At 40.2% G+C, this 20,189-nt stretch overlaps 1 protein-coding gene across 1 annotated transcript in view; it reads right to left on the bottom strand.

Moving 5' to 3' along the window:
• Nucleotides 1–19,000, bottom strand: part of LOC139164128 (cytochrome P450 4B1-like) — a 29,333-nt gene extending 10,333 nt beyond the window's left edge. Inside the window, exons 1-5 of the mRNA XM_070745820.1 lie at nt 18,596–19,000; nt 10,995–11,139; nt 8,337–8,381; nt 4,158–4,285; nt 2,858–2,982 (exon numbers count right to left, since the gene is read on the bottom strand). Of these exons, the coding sequence (XP_070601921.1) occupies nt 2,858–2,982; nt 4,158–4,285; nt 8,337–8,381; nt 10,995–11,139; nt 18,596–18,754 (602 nt within the window). The 5' untranslated portion in view covers nt 18,755–19,000. The remainder of the gene's footprint in view (nt 1–2,857; nt 2,983–4,157; nt 4,286–8,336; nt 8,382–10,994; nt 11,140–18,595) is intronic.
• Between the last annotated feature and the right edge of the window lie 1,189 nt (nt 19,001–20,189).

Here is a 20,189-nt window from a genome sequence, read left to right as displayed (position 1 = left end):
GAGTTGAGAGGGACCTTGGAGGTCTTCTAGTCCAACCCTCTGCTTAGGCAAAAAACCTACACCTCATCAGTCAAATGGTTATCCAACATCTTCTTAAAAACTTCCAGTGCTGGAGCATTCACAACTTCTGGAAGCAAGCTGTTCCACTGATGAATTGTTCTCACAGGAAATTTCTCCTTAGTTCTAAGTTGCTTCTCCCCATTGCTTTTTGTCCTACCGTCAGGTACTTTGGAGAATAACTTGACTCCCTCTTCTTCTTTTGAAACAACTCTGTGAAGCTTGCTTCTGGTTTTACATAAAGTTACATCATAAACCATTAGATTTATTTTATGTTATTACAACTTTTATTCAGCTTACTGGACAATAGTCAGTGGTAAATATTTAGCAATCAGTTCTATTGCTACCATCTTGCTACCAACCCTGAACATTCTGCTAAACGCTGTACTGATCTGCTTTCAACTGTGTCACGAAATTCCAGAAATGCAAAAATTTGTTCTCATGGGCCTATACAAGCAGGATGCACCACATCACTGTTAATAATATGAAACATATTATAGACAACACAAGGTACATCTATTCATACTTCATGAATGTTATTTAAAAGCAACGCTGACTATTCATTAACTAATACAGTATAAATTCCCTGGGCATTTTATTGCCACACAGCCCACCTAAATCAGTGGGTGATTACTCTGCACCACAGGCTGTAAATAAATGTCAACTCATGGTTTGAAGTCCACTGTCAAAATGTGACAGAAAATCACTGAACTCTGAAAGCGTAATTTTCCATGGATTTCTGGAAATGGAGGTGGAATAGAAAAGAAACAAGGGTTGTTAATTTTTTTTAGTGCACTTACTGTATCAGAATAGAATAAAATAGAATAGAATTCTTTATTTGCCAAGTGTGATTGGACACACAAGGAATTTGTCTTGGTGCATATGCTCTCAGTGTACTCATCACATACTTTTAGGGGGGGGGGGACAACCACTGCAAAGACAAATGTTTGAAAAGTAGCTCTGACCACTAGCATGACATTAGCCTTATCAACCAAAATAAGGAATCAGTCCCTGGTTGCATGAGTCCCGGTGACTGGTTAGGTCCCACAGAGTCAGCATTCTCCAGGTCCCATCAACTAGACAATATCGCTTGGCGGGACCTAGGGGAAGAGCCTTCTCTGTGGGGGCTCCGGCCCTCAGGACTCAGCTCTCCCCACAGATTCGTACTACCCTCCTCACCTTCTGCAAGAGTTTAAAGACTCTTCTATGCTGCCAGACTTGGGGCTATTAGACTCTAGCCCCCGGTTAGCGAATGTTTGTTATCTAAGTGGGAATGCCTGACTTTTAATGTAACTGGGGATTTTAGATTAGATTAATTAATTTGAAATTAATTGGATTTCGGACATTTGTACTGTATTGGGTTTTTAAAAAATATATTGTAAGCTGCCCCAATTCCTCGGAGGGGTTGGCATATCAATCCAATTAATAAATAATAAATACATAAAAACATTTGATTATGTATAAAGGTGCTTTTAAATCAGTGTGGACTCCAGACGACTGCCTGGACAAATCTCTGCAGTTTTCTAGGCAAGACTTTTTGGGAGATGGTTTACAACATTGGCTAATTCCTATGGCTAAGAGGGAATGAGCGGCCCAAGGTCATCCAAACTGGATTTGTGCTGAATCTCCTGGTTTGAAGCCTGATGCCTTAACCACTATATCAAACTAACTCTCTAAACCTTGGTTATTTGTTACATTGAAATGATGTGTAATGTATCCAGCAACGAGGCAAAAATGGGTTCTCTTCGTGGACTTAACTGCAATTTTTATTTGACTCCAAAAAAAGAGCAAAATCGTGATTCTGTATATGTGGGAGGGTAAGTAGCAGGGGTAGGTTCCTCCCAGTTTGCCCGAAACGTTAGCGATTTGTTGGTGACGTCATGATGATGTCACTGAACTGGGTCGATCAATGGGTGCCGCCATCTCTTATAGATAGATAGATAGATAGATAGATAGATAGATAGATAGATAGATAGATAGATAGAGATAGATAGAGATAGATAGATAGATATAGATAGATAGATATAGATAGATAGATAGATAGATAGATAGATAGATAGATAGAGATAGATATATAGATATATAGATAGAGATAGATAGATAGATAGATAGATAGATAGATAGATAGGATAGATAGATAGAGATAGATAGATAGAGATAGATAGATAGATAGATAGAGATAGATAGATAGATAGATAGATAGATAGATAGATAGATAGATAGATAGATATAGATATAGATATAGATATAGATATAGATATAGATATAAAAATTCTTCATTAGCAAAGTTGGAAGGGAACCACCTGGTCATATGACCGGCAAACATCTCATACCCAGTCACATGGCCAGCAAGCCACTCCCATCTGGTCATATGACCATCAAGTCATGCCCACAAAATAAGCCATGGCCACAGAGTGGTACCTCCTCGAGCTACCTCCTCGAGTAGCACAGGCAGGGCTTTTGACACGCAGCTGGGAGGCAGGTACGTGAGAAATAAGCCCACCTGGACCCCTAAGTCCAACTTCAACAAGAGAGACTCGCAACCCGCAATTTCCGGAGCAATGAGTCTACGCAGGCAAAGGCTCTCCCTGGCTATAATAGCCACTCCTCCCCCCCTTCCCTGGGGTCGAGGTTGATGCCATATCCGAAACCCGGCTGGGCAAATTTCAGAGAGAGGAACACCTATATTCCTCTATATTTTATAAAAGGATCACTTGGATCCCATTAAGTATTTACTGAATATGTTACTAACCAAAGATAGGAGATTTTAACCAAAGTTAAAAGGAAAAGCAATACCAACTTGTGCATTTGACAGTTGCTGTTATAACCAAAGGCACATTTCATGATGCTATCAAGTGTCATCAAGCTCACATGTTCAAAGAGTTCCACTGATTTCTCCTGCATGATCAGTTGTTCCCATTTATCCTAAATCAACAGAAGGAAAATGAAATATTGGTGTTTTGTTATGTTGTACCCCTTAAAACACAGCTGGCATCCCACAGGCCAGATGCATTATGCACAGGTCACACCCATTCCCAGCTCTGCAAAGGAATGTTGTGATATGTCATATGATGTGATTGAGTTTGACACACTTGCCTTACAACAAGCAAAACTAAATTATTGTATAATACAGTGATGGCATGTGTCCCATAGGTGGCAAGCAGAGCCGGGGTGACACAGCAAGTAGAGTGCTATACTGCAGCCCACTGAAGCTGACTGTAGATCTGTAGGTCAGCGGTTCAAATGTCAACACCGGCTCAAGGTTGACTCAGCCTTCCATCCTCGCGAGGTGGGTAAAATGAGGACCCGGATTGTGGGGGCAATAGGCTGGCTCTGTTAAAAAGTGCTATTGCTAACCTGTTGTGAGCCGCCCTGAGTCTGAGGAGAAGGGCAGTATAAAAATCGAATAAATAAATAAATCTGACCACACACAAAGTGTTGCCCTGTGTCAGCTCCAACATGTGCATGCTGATTTTTGGCCTTCTTTTCGGCCTCCCCAGGCTTCAGGAAACCCCCCTGAAGCCTGGGAAATGGTAAAAAGCGGACCAACCGGAAGTTTGGAAATGAACTTCCGGTTGGGCCTTTTGGACCATTTTTTGCCATCCCAAGGGTTCAGGAAAGCCTTCTGAAGGTTGGGGATGGTGAAAAATGGCCAAACAAGCCTATCAGAAGCTTCAGTGAGGCTATGCGCATGCATGGGGAGTGGGATGGCAACATGATGGGGTTGTGTGAATACGAGGGGTCAGCGCAGAGGTTGTGTGCATGTCTGGGGGAGGGCATTGAATTATGGGTGTGAGCACCCATGTATGCACTATTGTGCGCATACGCACACCCTTTTAGTATCCAAGCCATCTTTCTACTCTAATCTATAGGACAATGACCTCTCAATTTTCTCAAGTAATTATTTTTCTGGGACATTCATTACTTTTCATTTCTGATCCTTCAATGCAATGTTTCTCAATCTTGGCAACTTTAAGATAGGAGACTTCGACCTCCAGAATTCTGCAGCCAAACATACACACACATATGCACAGACCATTTCAGCTGCCAGTAAACCATTCATGGAAAAAACTTTTAATAAATCAATTATTAACACTTACCAACATCACATTTGTAGATTTTGCAATCAGGGGCACATATGGTTTTAATATACTAAAGTGGAAACCTGGAGTTAGCAATCTTCGATGTTGTGCCCATTTGGGTCCATGCAGGACCAATAAACCATTCCCTAAAGGAGACAGACACATCCAATCAAATAAGAAAATAGGAGGAGGAAGGCATATTATATACGTTTGGCACCTTGCATTACTTATAATAAAGGCAGGATGAAAAAAAAATCTAATAAAAAATAAACAGTTCTATACAAAACATTGTTACATTTAGGTAACCTCCTATAGTTTACAGCAGCAATGAAACTTCATTTCCATAAAAATTTACATAACTATTCCATTAATTTTGAACTAGGTAAGTAGTGTTTTATGCACCTAATGTACATACAAAGAAATAAAAGAAAACAGAGATTTCAAACTTCATTACAACTTAGTCTATAGTAAGAACATTTACTATAGACATTTAATGTAAGGTGGGGATCAAAAGCTCTTATTCTGTGTCATTTTCTGTGACTCATGTTTACATTTCTACATTGTTTGGAAGCTGATTGGTTAACCAGAACATTCTTGATGTGCATTTTCTTCAAATTTATTCTTTGCCTTAGAAATTTTTAATGGAATATTTAATAGGTTCCAACATTGAACTAGATGACCTATTTGCCTCCTCCTAATGTATAGCATTCTATGATCACTATACATGCTTGTCTACTTTCATTGCATTGCATCAGAAATATTGTACAGCATAATAATTAAAACTTGAAATGCAGCATTCTGCCCTAATGAATCATCCACACAGCCGTGTTGATGTATCTTTCCTCCATGTTGTTTTTGCATCAAGAGAGACTGAGGATGATGAAAGGCAAAGTTATTTTGGAAAAAAATATTCTTTTGCAAAAAACAGTATTTAAAATGTCAATTGAGATTCTCAATCATCCAGGTCCTTGTTGGTCCAAAGATGTTGTTTTCAAAAGGCAATTGGAGTTTCTTAGAGATGGGTTGTTGTTGTTGGGGTTTTTTTGGAGAATATTTCACTTCTAATCCAGAGGTTTCTTCAGTTTCAGCTTCTTCTGCCTTTTGGAGAAAGACCTTTGGGACAGTAGTTAAAATCATTATCATCAGCTTCATGGAGGCCCATTGGTGAGCATTCAATATACTGATTGGTATGAACAAGAGTAGGCAAGTGAGACAGGGATTAAGAACCAAATCATATCTCTTTATGCTAGGAGACCCCTAACCCAGGTGGCCAGGTGGCAGAGGACGGCACAGCAGTGTTCGCAAGACACAAACCTCCTTCAACATCTACCTGGGATGTTTTTTATGCTTTCTCAAATAAAACAGTACTTTTATCAATTTTAATTCCAGGATTTCAGTAGTCAATAGAGGAATGCATTACGCACCGGTTAGCAGGATAAATAAATCTGAAGCCTTAGTTTCACTAAGCCAATCTGTGGCACCAACAAGGATAACAACAACAACCACAACAGCAGCAGCAGCAGCAGAGTTGGAAGGTACCTTGGAGGTCTTCTAGTCCAATCCTCTGCTTGGGCAGGAGACTCTACACTACTTCAGACAAATGGTTATCCAACATCTTCTTCAAAATTTTCAGTGTTGGAGCATTCAGAACTTATGGAGTCAACTTGTTCCACTGATTAATTCTTCTGTCAGGAAATTTTTCCTTAGGTTTAGGTTTAGGTTTATTGGATTTATATGCCGCCCCTCTCCGCAAACTCGGGGCGGCTCACAACAATAATAAAAAACAGTACAGTACACAATACCAAATCCAATGCCCACCCATCCAGATTCCAATTGAAATTAATAATCTCATAAAAAAACAGTATATATAAAAAACAGGCACACAGTCAATCAATCAACAAAACAACATGGGCAAGGGGGAGGTGTTTTAGTTCCCCCATGCCTGACGGCAAAGGTGGGTCTTAAGGAGTTTACGAAAGGCAGGGAGGGTGGGGGCAATCCTAATCTCAGGGGGGAGCTGGTTCCAGAGGGTCGGGGCCCCCACAGAGAAGGCTCTTCCCCTGGGTCCCGCCAGACGACATTGTTTAGTCGACGGGACCCGGAGAAGGCCAACTCTGTGGGACCTAACCGGTCGCTGGGATTCGTGCGGCAGGAGGCGGTCCCGAAGATATTCTGGTCCGGTGCCATGAAGGGCTTTATAGGTCATAACCAACACTTTGAATCCTTAGTTCAAAGTTACTTCTCTCCTTGATTAGTTTCCACCCATTGCTTCTTATACTACTCTCAGGTGCTTTGGAGAGTAGCTTGCTTCCCTCTTCTTTGTGGCAGCCCCTGAGATATTGGAACCACTCCTATCAGGGTGTATATGTCTGAACTGGCAAAATGAGCAGACCGGAGTGTTGCAGTGTAAACATTGCCCTTTCTGAATATGTATGCAATTCTCTGTCCAACAACCTGATGATTTTTAACTTTGTTTATATGGCAAGCCAATACATTGGCCATAAAAATCAATTGAAAAAATACCTACCAACCTAGAGGTGTTTTTTTTTAAACTCACAATGAAAGTCTTACTAAAATCCAAGACTTCCACGAGAATCTCATTTTCTAACGTAAATCATTTATTTATTTACTTACACCTGTACAGTGATCCCCCGTTTATTGCGTCCCCAACCATTGCGAATAGGGTACTTCGCTATTTTTCAACCCGGAAGTCAAAAATACCATCTACGCATGCGTGCTGGGCACGCATGCGTAGATGGCAGCGGCTTCCCTGGGTCTTCCCCCTCTTGCTGGCGTCAGCGAGGAGTTTCCCCACCGCCCACGCAAACTCCTCGCTGCCGCCCGCCCTTCGCCCGCCCACGCCGTTCATTCTCGCCGCACGGGCCTGTCCACGCTGTCTCTCGGCGCTTTCCAGCTGAGTCCGGGAGCGAACTCGCTCCCCGACTCAGCTGGAAAGCGCCGAGAGACAGCGTGGACAGGCTTGGGGGTGTGCTAGCGAGCCCCTCATGTCGGCGGGGATGTTTTAAAACACCCGCGCCGCCCCCAATCTTAGGCTCCTCGCTAGCGCTGCGGAAGTAAAAACACCCTCTGCACATGCGCAGAGGGTGTTTTTACTTCCGCAGCGCTACTTCGCGAAAACCCGCTCGTTGCGGGGGGTCCTGGAACGGAACCCTCGCAAAGAGCGGGGGATCACTGTATTTCCAATAACTCTGTAGAAACTCTTGACCCTATTTAACTCCTTTGTAAATCATGGGAATACTGGAACTGATAGGACAATAATACAATATCAATACTGAAATACATACTTATACAACCTATTTGGAATGTTATTACTGGAGAATACTTAATACATTTCATGTATATTTTTCAGAAATCATTATACTGTATTAAATAGCATATAGACTCAGTTCTCTATCATAACATATTTTGTCTTTATATATATATATATATATATATATATATATATATATATATATATATATATATTCGTAGATTTTCACGGGTATATGTATGTAGATTGTTCTGAGTTCGGGTTTTGCCCCGTGTAATATTTTGAGTGTCTATGCGACGTTTCGGTGAAATCACATTCACCATCATCAGGCTGAAGTTATGAGCTTCGTGCTGCTGTAAATATGGAAATATTTAATATTTAATATATGTGTGTGTGTATATGTATATATATGTATATGTAGATATGTAGATTGTTCTGAGTTCGGGTTTTGCCCCGTGTAATATTTTGAGTGTCTATGCGATGTTTCGGTGAAATCAGTGATTTCACCGAAACGTCGCATAGACACTCAAAATATTACACGGGGCAAAACCCGAACTCAGAACAATCTACATACATATACCCGTAAAAATCTACGAAAACAAACAAACACACACACACACACACACACACACACACACACACATATATATATATATATATGTCACATGGTTTTTTTGCTGAATTTGAAAATTAAGGGAGACTAGGATAGATCTATATATATTATATATATATAATCAATACACATTTCCAGAGAAGTGGAAGCAAGCACAAATTAAAGGTAAAGATTGTCTATGACAAAATAACTATGACAAATGTTTGATAATGTAGAGCTCCTAATGGGGAGTCTTTAGAATAAAATTATAAACAATTTTATCTGTGCTAACTGATCAATTGTTCTTCATCATGGAGAACTAGAATATACATACCAATCCATGGGATTATGTTCTGATAACTAAAACTATCTTTTGGTTCTAAAAGAAAAGAAGAAAGAAGTAAGAAGTAAAATTCAATAGCTTAATTAGTTATACTAGGCTGTGATTAGAGAAAAACACATAAATTTCTGAGAAAAATATCTATTAACCTAAAGATATAATAACGAGATAATTCGTGGTTTCATTTATGGATAAAGAACTGATAAAGAATATTATACATTAAAATATGAGCCTAATGTATACATAACCTTTCTTAACATTTATAAGGCTAACACATAATAGAATGACTCCCTTTCTTCCCCTTTCTTCAGGGTGTCCCTCAGATTAAAATAACTTTTTCAAAGTATACACCTCTTCTAGACAATATCAAACAATTCTTATATTCTGTCGTGAGGTAAAAAAACAACTAAAACAACTACTGTACAAACTAACCCTCTACTTGAGAAAACCTTGGACTCCTTGGTTTTCTGCCACATAAATTATTTTCCCTATTTTTTATAAAGTTTATAAACACTCTGTACCCTGTTCCCAACATGGGGCCCACACTCACAGAGAAGCAATTTCATTTTTAATGGGGGCAATTAGAACCTTGTTGAAACCAAGTGAATAGCTTTTTAGGCTTCCTCCATCTGAGTGGGAGTTCACTTTTTGAATTGTAATAGTAGTAGTAGTAGTAGTAGTAGTAGTAGTAGTAGTAGTAGTAGTCGTCATCATCATCATCATCATCATCAACATCATGTAGTGCATTCCAGACATTGATCACTCTATTGCTGAAGTCGTATTTTCTGCAGCTTTAGTGGGTTTTAGACATGATAACCAGCATTTCAAATGCCAGAAGCATATCAAAATGCATAAACATTACGATTTATCCAGATTCAGAATGTCCTCTCAATAGCCTTGACCGTGTTGTATCGGATGCAACTTGCAACGTAACTCCAAAAACCATCCAGTACAGAATGAGTAACAATAGTCCAAGCAAGTGGTGATCAAGGTATATGTTACTACCACCCAGAACACCTTTTCAGAAAAAGCTAGGGCACACACAATTCTTCTTCAATTACATTCATGACAGTTATAGGAAAAATCTGGCAATGTGAAAATAGATCAAGAGCCAGGTCCAAGTTCACTGTAACAGCCACTCAAAAACAGCAGCAGGCTGTGAAAATTAACATGTGGTCAGTGAGATGGAATTACATTGGTACCTCTACTTAAGAACGCCTCTACTTAAGAACTTTTCTAGATAAGAACTGGGAGTGCAAGAATTTTTTGGCCTCTTCTTAAGAGCCATTTTTTACTTAGGAACCCGAGCCTGGACAAATTTCCCAGGAAACTTGAGAGCGGCACGAAGGCCCGACCAGTTTCCTGCCATTCCCCCTTTAATCCCGGCCATCTCGGGCTTTTCTGGGCTGCCAGAGGAGCCTTTTGGTGGCGCTTAAGGAGGCTTTGGCAGTCCAGAGTGAACAGAGCATTTTCCTTTCTTTGGGCAATTAGAGAGGGAATAAACCTCTTCGCTGTAGTGACTCCCTCGCGCTGCCTCCCACACACCCGGTGCAAGGTTCTTCCCGGAGCGTGTGGGTGTGGAAAGGCAAAAGGAGGTGCTTCGCCCCGGCTGAATCAACTCAGCATCAGACAATCCGAGGAGACACCACAGTGAAGGAAAGACACCGGCTACAAAGTGAGCGAGCGAGTAAAGAGGGGAGCCCTTCAGCAAGGGAAGGAAGAGGAAGCAGATAGCAGCAGCAGCTGTCACCTTTCAGTCAAAGGAGCAGGAGGTTCCCTCCTCTCGCCCGCCTGGGTTTCTCTCTCTGGCGCAGTGTATGGGAGGCAATCTCGCGCCGGGTGTGTGGGAGGCGTGTGCTCCTCCTCGCCGCCTCAGAGTCCCTTTTTTTTAAAGCCTTAAAGTTTTGGATTTTTTTTTATTCCCCTCACCTCATCTTCTTCCTTCAGAAGCAACTGTCCTCCTCCTCCTCCTCTTCTTCCTCCTCCTCCCACCCAAATTTCGAGCTTTTATTTCATTTGCATGCATTACAGTGGTACCTCTACTTAAGAACTTAATTCGTTCCGTGAATTTTTCCCATAGGAATCAATGTAAAAGCAAATAATGCGTAAAAGCAAACCCATTAGGAAAGAAATAAAAGCTCAGACTTTGGGTGGGAGGAGGACCATTTTACGTTTCTGTCTCATAATCTGCTGTAGCACATAGTAATCCAGCAAATAAAATAACAAAGGACTCAGTTACTTCTACTGGTACATGTCTGTTCAATCTTTTAATCAAAGAAAACATGCAGGTTGGAGGAACTGCCATTACTCTGAATTCTTTGCTAACTCAGTAGCCTGAAATATTTCCTTGGCAATTGCTACTACAATATTAGCCAGGCCATTAATGTGTGTGTGGGTGTGTGGGTGTGCGCACGCGCGCGTGTGTATACTCTATTTGTTGTTTTTCTTTTTCTTAAAGGTAGATAATTGGGGATGGCATTTGTGTATGCAATTTACAACTGTACCACAATCGACAGTAGTTAGGGAGCCTTGGGAGTCATAAATTTGTTTTGGAATAGTACAGTACTTCTCTTGTTAATGACCGGTTAATGCACATCTGCAATGAAGCATTAATTACAACAACAAATGAATTACAATTGCTGTGTCTCTTACCTGTTCGAATAAGTATTGGCTTTGCATAATCAGGATGTACGATATTCAAACATGCGACGAACCTGCCAAACCACAGAGGGAAGGCAAATGGATACAGACAACCCCATTTCTCTACTTTTCTGTAAACTGCAGAAATAGGTGAAAGCTGCATTGGTGCAGGATAAAGAGGAAAACAAAAAAAAAAGATGATATTTAGTAAAATAAAATAAAGGCTTCCCTTGACCTTTAAATAGCATATCAGGAGCTCTTCCCTTAAAATCAGGTGGAGAAGCCAGGACAAAGAAGCACTGAAGTGCAGAAAACAAATAAAACTAAATATTATTTACATTTAATTTCATTAATGGAATGTGAAATGAACAAAATACAGTTGTTGTTGTTGTTGTATTCTATGTTACATAATTTCTCTTTCGATCACTTTAAATATTAGCATTCAGTTGCAACCTCTGGAAGAGGCGGACCCCAACTGAGCCTTTTGGGGCCTCCTGCATCTTGAAAACTTAGTTTCTATTCTTGTACACCACTTTTTGGCTCTGAATGTCAGATATGACTATATGTCAATCCAGCGTAATACAGGATCTGAAACAAAGGTAACATTAGAAAAATCTTGCTGCATTCTGCAGATATCTGGAGCTCTTTGCAGTTGGCTGAACAAATATACAAACTGGATCTGCAAATCAGATTAGCCCAAAATCAAAATAAATAATGCTAAGGTTCAGAGCAATGTGTGAATGCAGCCAGAGAGGAGATACTCAACCTTTTGTTCCTGATTAAAATAGGAAGAAAGTTTCAGATTACAGAAAGAGCGATAGCAATTTCTCGTGCCTCCACTTCAGCCTTTGCTTGTCACAAAAGGAATAAAGGGAATATAGGCAACCCATTTTTTATTTGAAAACTAAGTGACCAGAATACTAGGAGCAGAAAAACAGGTTTTGTCATCCACCTTGTGATTGGAAACTGGGCTGGACTACTTACTTTCTATGAATAGTTGTAGGGAGGCTGGAAAAGAAATGAGAGCAGACGTAAAGAACTCTAAATATACCTTTAGTCCAAGTGTACAAAAATATGGCAGACGTCTTTTAAGATCATTCAAAGAGACTCTGCCTTAATGAAATCCCTGTAAATGAGGCTGAGGAATTTCAATTACATTTTCCAAGATTCCATATTTACCCCATTAAGATATGCTAGTGAAATCTGTATTGCTGTTCTTGCTTCCTTGATTCTGCTAAAGTTGGCACATTTGCCATAATGATGTTTGTTTCATTTTGGCTTTGTACACTGGATGAATATTTCTCCTACTGAATTATAATTTAAGGTTTTGATTATTATATATCATGAAGCCGGTATCAACTCTTAGTGACCACCCAAATGATTTTTCTCAATTTCCTGATTGCAAAGTAAGTGCAGGAAAGACGTTACCGGTAGGTAGCTGTTAACCAACACAATGTCATCCAGGGAGTTTTATGATTCAAAACTGATTAATAGGATGAACTAACTTCCATATAATACTAACTCAAAGTTCTATCAACAAGTCAATATAACTGTGCAAACCTTGGCTGCATATTGTGCAACTGCACAATGAATGTGAAATTATATTTAATGGTTTATGGATGAACAAGAAGGAAAACAGTAGCATTAACAATATAGAGCACTTCCTGTTTACTACATCTCCCTCTCTAAAATTCTTAGTATGGTCTGTAATATGGTAAATGATTTAGCTTTACTAGATAAATGGTCAAAGCAATGGAAACTGCAGTTTAATGTTTCCAAATGTAAAATAATGCACTTGGGGAAAAGGAATCCTCAATCTGAGTATTGTATTGGCAGTTCTATGTTAGCAAATACTTCAGAAGAAAAGGATTTAGGGGTAGTGATTTCTGACAGTCTCAAAATGGGTGAACAATGCAGTCAGGTGGTAGGGAAAGCAAGTAGGATGCTTGGCTGCATAGCCAGAGGTATAGCAAGCAGGAAGAGGGAGATTATGATCCCGCTATATAGAATGCTGGTGAGACCACATTTGGAATACTGTGTTCAGTTCTGGAGACCTCACCTACAAAAAGATATTGACAAAATTGAACGGGTTCAAAGACAGGCTACAAGAATGGTGGAAGGTCTTAAGCATAAAACGTATCAGGAAAGACTTCATGAACTCAATCTGTATAGTCTGGAGGACAGAAGGAAAAGGGGGGACATGATCGAAACATTTAAATATATTAAAGGGTTAAATAAGGTCCAGGAGGGAAGTGTTTTTAATAGGAAAGTGAACACAAGAACAAGGGGACACAATCTGAAGTTAGTTGGGGGACAGATCAAAAGCAACATGAGAAAATATTATTTTACTGAAAGAGTAGTACATCCTTGGAACAAACTTCCAGCAGACGTGTTTGGTAAATCCAAAGTAACTGAATTTAAACATGCCTGGGATAAACATATATCCATCCTAAGATAAAATACAGAAAATAGTATAAGGGAAGACTAGATGGACCATGAGGTCTTTTTCTGCCGTCAGACTTCTATGTTTCTATGTTTCTAAGCTATCTGGCCACAGATAATGAGAAAGGATCCAAGTCCTACCTTCTCTGGCATGAAGATGGCTTGATAACTGTTTTTAAAGACATGACCTCACGATGTCACCTCCATCTCACCCCAACTGCCTACAGAGGCTGCTTGCTGACGTCTTTTGTTGTCCTGATCTGCAGGGAGGGTTTTTCTTCTACTCCCTACATATACTTTCCTACAGGGACAATCTACAGGCATCACGGAGAGAAAACTGGCCATGCCTGCTCAGAAATGGCTCACCTTCAACTAGACTATCAAGAGTGCTGTGGAAATGCTTCCTTCCCTATTTCCCCCCCTGAACACCATCACTCTGCTAAACAAATAATTCCCTCAACACTGTCAAACACTTTACTAAGTCTGCACTGCTATTAATCTTCTTATTTTTCCCATCACCCATCTCCTCCCATTAATTTTGGGGTCGTTCAGATGCTCTTTGAATCCTTCTGAACCGCATGCAATAAACCTGTGCAACTCAATCTCCGTGTGGTCTCTGCTCCCTTATTGGCAACAAGTAGCTCCTGTTTCTGCTACAGTATGACTGTAACTTTGTTGCTTGTATCCTTATGATTTACATTCACTGGTTCTTAATGTGATTTGATTGCTTATTTGTACTCGTATCATTATTTATTTATTTATTTTATTTATTTATTGGATTTGTATGCCGCCCCTCTCCGTAGACTCGGGGCCAGTGTTCCCTCTAATTTTTTTTTGGGGGGGGGCGGAAAAGTATAGTGTCTGAGCGGCAGTCTCTTCGGGACTGGGAGGCACAGAAATAATAAATAAATAAATAAATAAATAAATAAATAAATAAATGAATGAATGAATGAATGAATGAATGAATGAATGAATGAACGAACGAACGAACGAACGAACAAACAAACAAACAAACATAAAAAACCCACCCTGTTTTGCCTCAGAGAATTTCAAAATAAAATACTGTACTGTGTGTCTATAACAGTGAGCTCATAATAGGGCAACTCTATCAATATCAAAATTCCCCTAAATAGTTGAGCTAGTTTCAAACTAGATTTTGATTTTCTTTCTCTCTTCCTTACTCCCATTCTTTTTCTTTCTCTTTTCCTTCCTTCCTTTTTTCTATCTGTTTCTCTCTCTTCCTCTCTTCCTCTCTCTCTCCTTCCCTCTCACTCTTTCCCTCTCGGCTTCTGGGCAGGTTTGGAAAACTCTGAGTTGATGATGATTTTTAAGTGAGCGATTGCTCACTGCTCAGCTTAGAGGGAACTATGCTCGGGGCGGCTAACAACAGTAATAAAAAACATCATATAAATCCAATACTAAAACAATTAAAAACCCTTATTGTAAAAACCAAACATCCCTACAAACAAACATAACATGCATAAATTGTAAAGGCCTGGGGGGAAAGAATATCTCAGTTCCCCCATGCCTGATGGCAGAGATGGGTTTTAAGGAGCTTACGAAAGGCAAGGCGGGTGGGGGCAATTCTAATCTCCGGGGGGAGTTGGTTCCAGAGGGCCAGGGCCGCCACAGAGAAGGCTTTTCCCCTGGGCCCCGCCAAACGACATTGTTTTGTTGACGGGACCCAGAGAAGGCCCACTCTGTGGGACCTAACCGGTCGCTGGGATTCATGCAGCAGAAGGCAGTCTCATAGATACCCTGGTCCGGTGCCATGAAGGGCTTTATAGGTGATGACCAACACTTTGAATTGTGCCCGGAAACTGATCGGCAACCAATGCAGACTGCGGAGTGTTGGTGTTACATGGGCATTTTGGGGAAATTAAGTGTTGCAGCCTATGATTCTTGACAAATATATCTTTTCTTTTATGTACAGTGTTAAAAAGGTAGGAAGGTATAGCTGATAGGAAGGAGGCAGACTCAGGATTAAGAACAACAGCAACTTTTAATTCAGAACAGAGAACAAGTGGCTTGACAGCTCTTTTAATAGTGGAGCTATCAAACTCAGATATCAATAGTGGGGCTATCAAACTGATAGCAGGGCTTTATTTTCCCACTTACCAACTACTTGCGTCTGATCCAATCAGGCTTGAACAGCAGCCAGTGTGGTCCTAAATGTGAGGACTCAGCAGAGAGCATATGCACCAAGACAAATTCCTTGTGTGTCCAATCACATTGGCCAATTAAAAATTCTATTCTGTTCTATGCTATTTCTAATGCTAAGTGAAACATTTGTTAAGTGAATTTGCTCCGTTTTACAAGCTTTCTTGCCACAGTTAAGTGAATCACTTCAATTGTTAAGCTAATGATGATGTCCATCCATCATGTTCGAAGAGGACCTTGACATCCAATGGGTTGTGGGCTGTACACAATGTTTCTGCAGGTCGCAGGTGAGGCTTATCCAGGCACAAAATGTTCTGTCACATGTTGAGCAGACGTGTGGACACCATTGTCTCAGCATTTGCAGTTCTGGCTTTGTGGAGTGCTCGCTTCTTTTCTGCTCTGAATGTTCTTCTGGCCACAGATGTCTGGCAGCCTGGATGGATCAGCATGTGCCATATTGGTCAATCTTGTGCCAGGGTTTCCCAGGAGGTGTCGATATCGAGGGACTTGAAGGAGGCTTTCAACGTGTCTTTGCATCGCTTCCTTTGTCCCCCATGCAATCACTTTCCTTTAGACCAGTGTTTCCCAACCTTGGCAACTTGAAGATATCTGGACTACAACTCCCAGAATTCCCCAGCCAGCATTTGCTGGCTGTGGAATTCTGGGAGTTGAAGTCCAAATATCTTTAAGTTGCCAAGGTTGGGAAATACTGCTTTAGATAGCTCATCATAGAGGAGCCGTTTAGGGATGTGATGGCATCCTAGCAAGATGGCCTGCCCAGCATGTCTGGGTTTTCATCAGCAGAGTGGGAATTGATGGCAGGCCTGCTCTGGAGAGGACCTCAGTGTCAGGCCCCTTATCCTGCCACCAGATCCTCAGATTTCTACAGAGGCAGGTCATGTGGAAGTGGTTCAGTTGCCTAGCATGTTTCCTCTATACAGTCCAAGTCTCACTGGTATACAACAGGGGAGTTAGCACTACTGCTCTGTAGACTTTGAGCTTTGTAGCAAGACTTATTCCTCGTCGCTTCCACACGTTGGTCATTAATGAATTAGTTGGTCATTAGTCCACTTAACATTTGTTAAGTGAATTTACCCCATTTTACAAGCTTTCTTGATTCACATTAAGTGAACCACCGCAGTTGTGAAGCTAAGAACACATTTAAGTGAATCTGGTTTCCCCATCGACTTGGCTTATAAAAAGGTCGCAAAAGGTGATCACGTGATCCCAGGACACTGCAGTCATCATAAATATGAGTCACTTGCCAAGGGTCTGAATTTTGATCATGTAACTTTGTTGCAACAAAGTTGAAAAACAGTCATAAGTAACTTTTTTCAGTGTCATTGCAACTTTGGACTGCCACTAAGTACACTTGTAAGTTGAGGACCCACCTGTAATGGGGCATAAAATAGAAGAAGGACAAATTTTCATCTCTCTCTCTCTCTCTCGCATACACACACGCATAAGCGCACCATCCTATTATCCAAATTTATCTATACCTACTTGCTTTTGTTTATGTTTATACCATACGTATTATCTTGAACATGTAGAATAGAATAAAATAGAATAGAATTCTTTATTGGTCAAGTATGATTGGCCACACAAGAAATTTGTCTTGGTGCATATGCTCTCAGCAAACATAAAAGAAAAAGATACATTTGTCAAGAAGCATGAGGTACAATACTTAATGATTGTGATAGGGTCCAAAGAACTGCAGAAAAAACAACTGTTGCCAATCTGCCTTCTATTGAGGACCTGCATATTGCACAAGTCAAAAAGAAGGCTGTGAAAATATTTACTGACCCCTCGCATTGTGGACATAAACTGTTTCAACTCCTACCCTCAAAACGTAGCTACAGAGCACTGCACACCAAGACAACTAGATACAAGAACAGTTTTTTCCCGAATGCCATCACTCTACTAAACAAATAATTCCCCCAACACTGTCAAACTTTTTATTAAGTCTGCACTATTTCTACTAGTTTTTTCTCATCATTCCTACCACCCGTTTCCTTCCACTTAGGACTGTATGACTGTAACTTGTTGCTTGTATCCTAAGATTTTTATTTCTATATTTTCTTTTACGTACACTATATAAATTTTATTTACGGTCAAAGACCATCAATATAATATTAATAATAATTAAAAGGAAAAAGAACAGGAAACAGGGACTTTTGGTTGAGCAACCAAGATTGACCCATTGTAACTATACAGGAGATGTACATATCTTGCTATGAAGGCACACATTTGCGACGAATTTCCGCTGCTGCTGCTGCACAGAATCTGGCCACCTGTGCCATAATCCTGGCCTGCTCATCTCCAAGCAACCACTAGAGATAGGCAACGTCCGAGTGGCCAGGATATCCCTCAATAAGTGGTAGAATATGCTTTCTCCTAATGTCAGTGTAGAAGGAGCATCTCAGGAGCATGGGTCCGTCAGTCTCCACCTCTCCTGAGCCACAAGGGCAAAATCTTTCAGTGGCTGGAGTTCCCTTGTACTTGCCGTACACTGAGAGCATATGCACCAAGACAAATTCCTTGTGTGTCCAATCACACTTGGCCAATAAAGAATTCTATTCAATTCAATAAGCAACAAGGAAACAATCAATATTAATAAAAATCTTAATGGAATAGAATAGCATTCTTTATTGGCCAGGTGTGATTGGACACACAGGGAATTTGTCTTGGTGCATATGCCGTCAATGTACCTGAAAGAAAATACAGATTTGTCAAGAATCATGAGGTACAACACACGTACAGCACATAGTTATCAATTTATTAATTAATTAAATTGTCAAAACATTCTCCTACTTAGAACTGTGTGACTGTAACTTGTTGCTTGTATTCTTATGTTTATGTTACAGTCACACAGTCCTAAGTAGGAGAATGTTTTGACAAATTAATTAAGAATTAATTAATAATGACTTGATCATTAATTAATTAATTAATTAATTCCACCACCCCCACACACACACTTGAGAGAGAACAAAAACCCTCTCAGCCTTTCTTACCTCAGCCAAATGGCCGTAAAGCCAATGGGGAGGGGGACCGGCAAAACTATCCAAAGTTTTCAGCAGCGCCTGTCTTCGCCGATGCAACTGGATGATTTTGATCAGCACGCAGGTCAAGCAAAACACGGCAATCAGGTGCCAAACCCTCGAAAGATCCATCGCAAAGTAAACGTAGGGGGGTTAACGCAGGCTCGGGAGGAAACGCTGCCACCGTCCGGGTGACAAAATGGCTTTTTCCGAAGGGAGCGACGCTCGTTGTTTGATTCTTCACGGCCTCGAGGGAGAGGAGTTGGCCAAGGAGAGAAAGCGCGTGTCAATGCTTCCGAAGCGGCAGGGGCTGCTGGTTTCCTCGGGAGTCAGCGGGGCTGCACTGTTCGGAGAGGCAGGTTTCGGCCTCTAACGGGCTGACGAAAGAAGAGCTCCGGGCGCATCTTCCGTGTGGACGGGTGTCCTTGCAACAGCAGCTAGAGGAGAGGAGAAGCCTCGGGGAGAATTACGTCATATTCAACCCGTTTTCAAAGCGAGCATAGAAAAAACCGCGGTAAATAATTAAGTTTAACCCGGCTGGGTTATCGTGGAGCCGCTTTCCCATCCTTTCTCCCCACCCTAGTTTCAGGGCTATGACGCAAGGACCGCAGTCCCTAAACAAGTCTTTAAAACAGTACTTTGAACTTTTGTTGATATGTATTAATGACCATGATGAAGCAAGGGCTCTTGATCCCTTTTTTGTTTATCCAAGTTTCGGATCGATTATATACTGTACACTTATTTCACTGTTTCATGCTTCCACCCCATCTCTCTCCCTCCCAAATATGTTAGGGTGGTTGTTACCAAATAATAGTTAATAATTTCTTTTGTAAATTTATATATCCATGTCATGATCATTGATACCCATGGGAAAACTGTGTTGAACATGAGATTTAAATACGAGTGGAGGGCAAATAAGAAACAAGTGTGACAATGAATAGTGTCAACAAGAGGGCATAAGGTGGGTTTTTTTGCAATAAGATTTTTTATTTTTTCTCCATCAATCCATACATAAGTCCATATAATTCCAGATATTACAATATTACAATACAATACATGATTATAAACCTTAATCATTTGTAAATTATACACACACACACACACACACACACACATTGTATATTTGTAAATTATATACATATATATATGTGTGTGTATAGTATATATATATATATATATATATATATATATATAATTTACAAAAGATTAAGGTTTATAATCATGTATTGTATTGTAATATTGTAATATCTGGAAGTATATGGACTTATGTATGGATTGATGGAGAAATATATATATATGAGACACTTTATTCCAGGTATATTTTACTGAAATTGTATTATTTCTAAAATAAATAAAAGAAAAAATATATAAATCTAATTTTGTCCTCTGGGATTTCCACCAACTAATTTCAAAAAGTTTCCCCCCTCAAATTGACTGCTATTAGCCTAATTTACCAAGATAGTTATTCTTTCTCTTGCCTTTTAATTTTAAGCCATATTGCTTCTTCACCTTTCTTGATCTTCTTATTTGTCATTTGGTTATTAGTCTTCATTATTTTATCTATGTT

This window comes from Erythrolamprus reginae, chromosome 3, assembly GCF_031021105.1.
Source record: "Erythrolamprus reginae isolate rEryReg1 chromosome 3, rEryReg1.hap1, whole genome shotgun sequence".
Taxonomy (NCBI): Eukaryota; Metazoa; Chordata; class Lepidosauria; order Squamata; family Dipsadidae; genus Erythrolamprus; species Erythrolamprus reginae.
The sequence above is the reverse complement of the archived record's forward strand: the minus strand, read 5'-3'. Positions and strand labels throughout refer to the sequence as shown.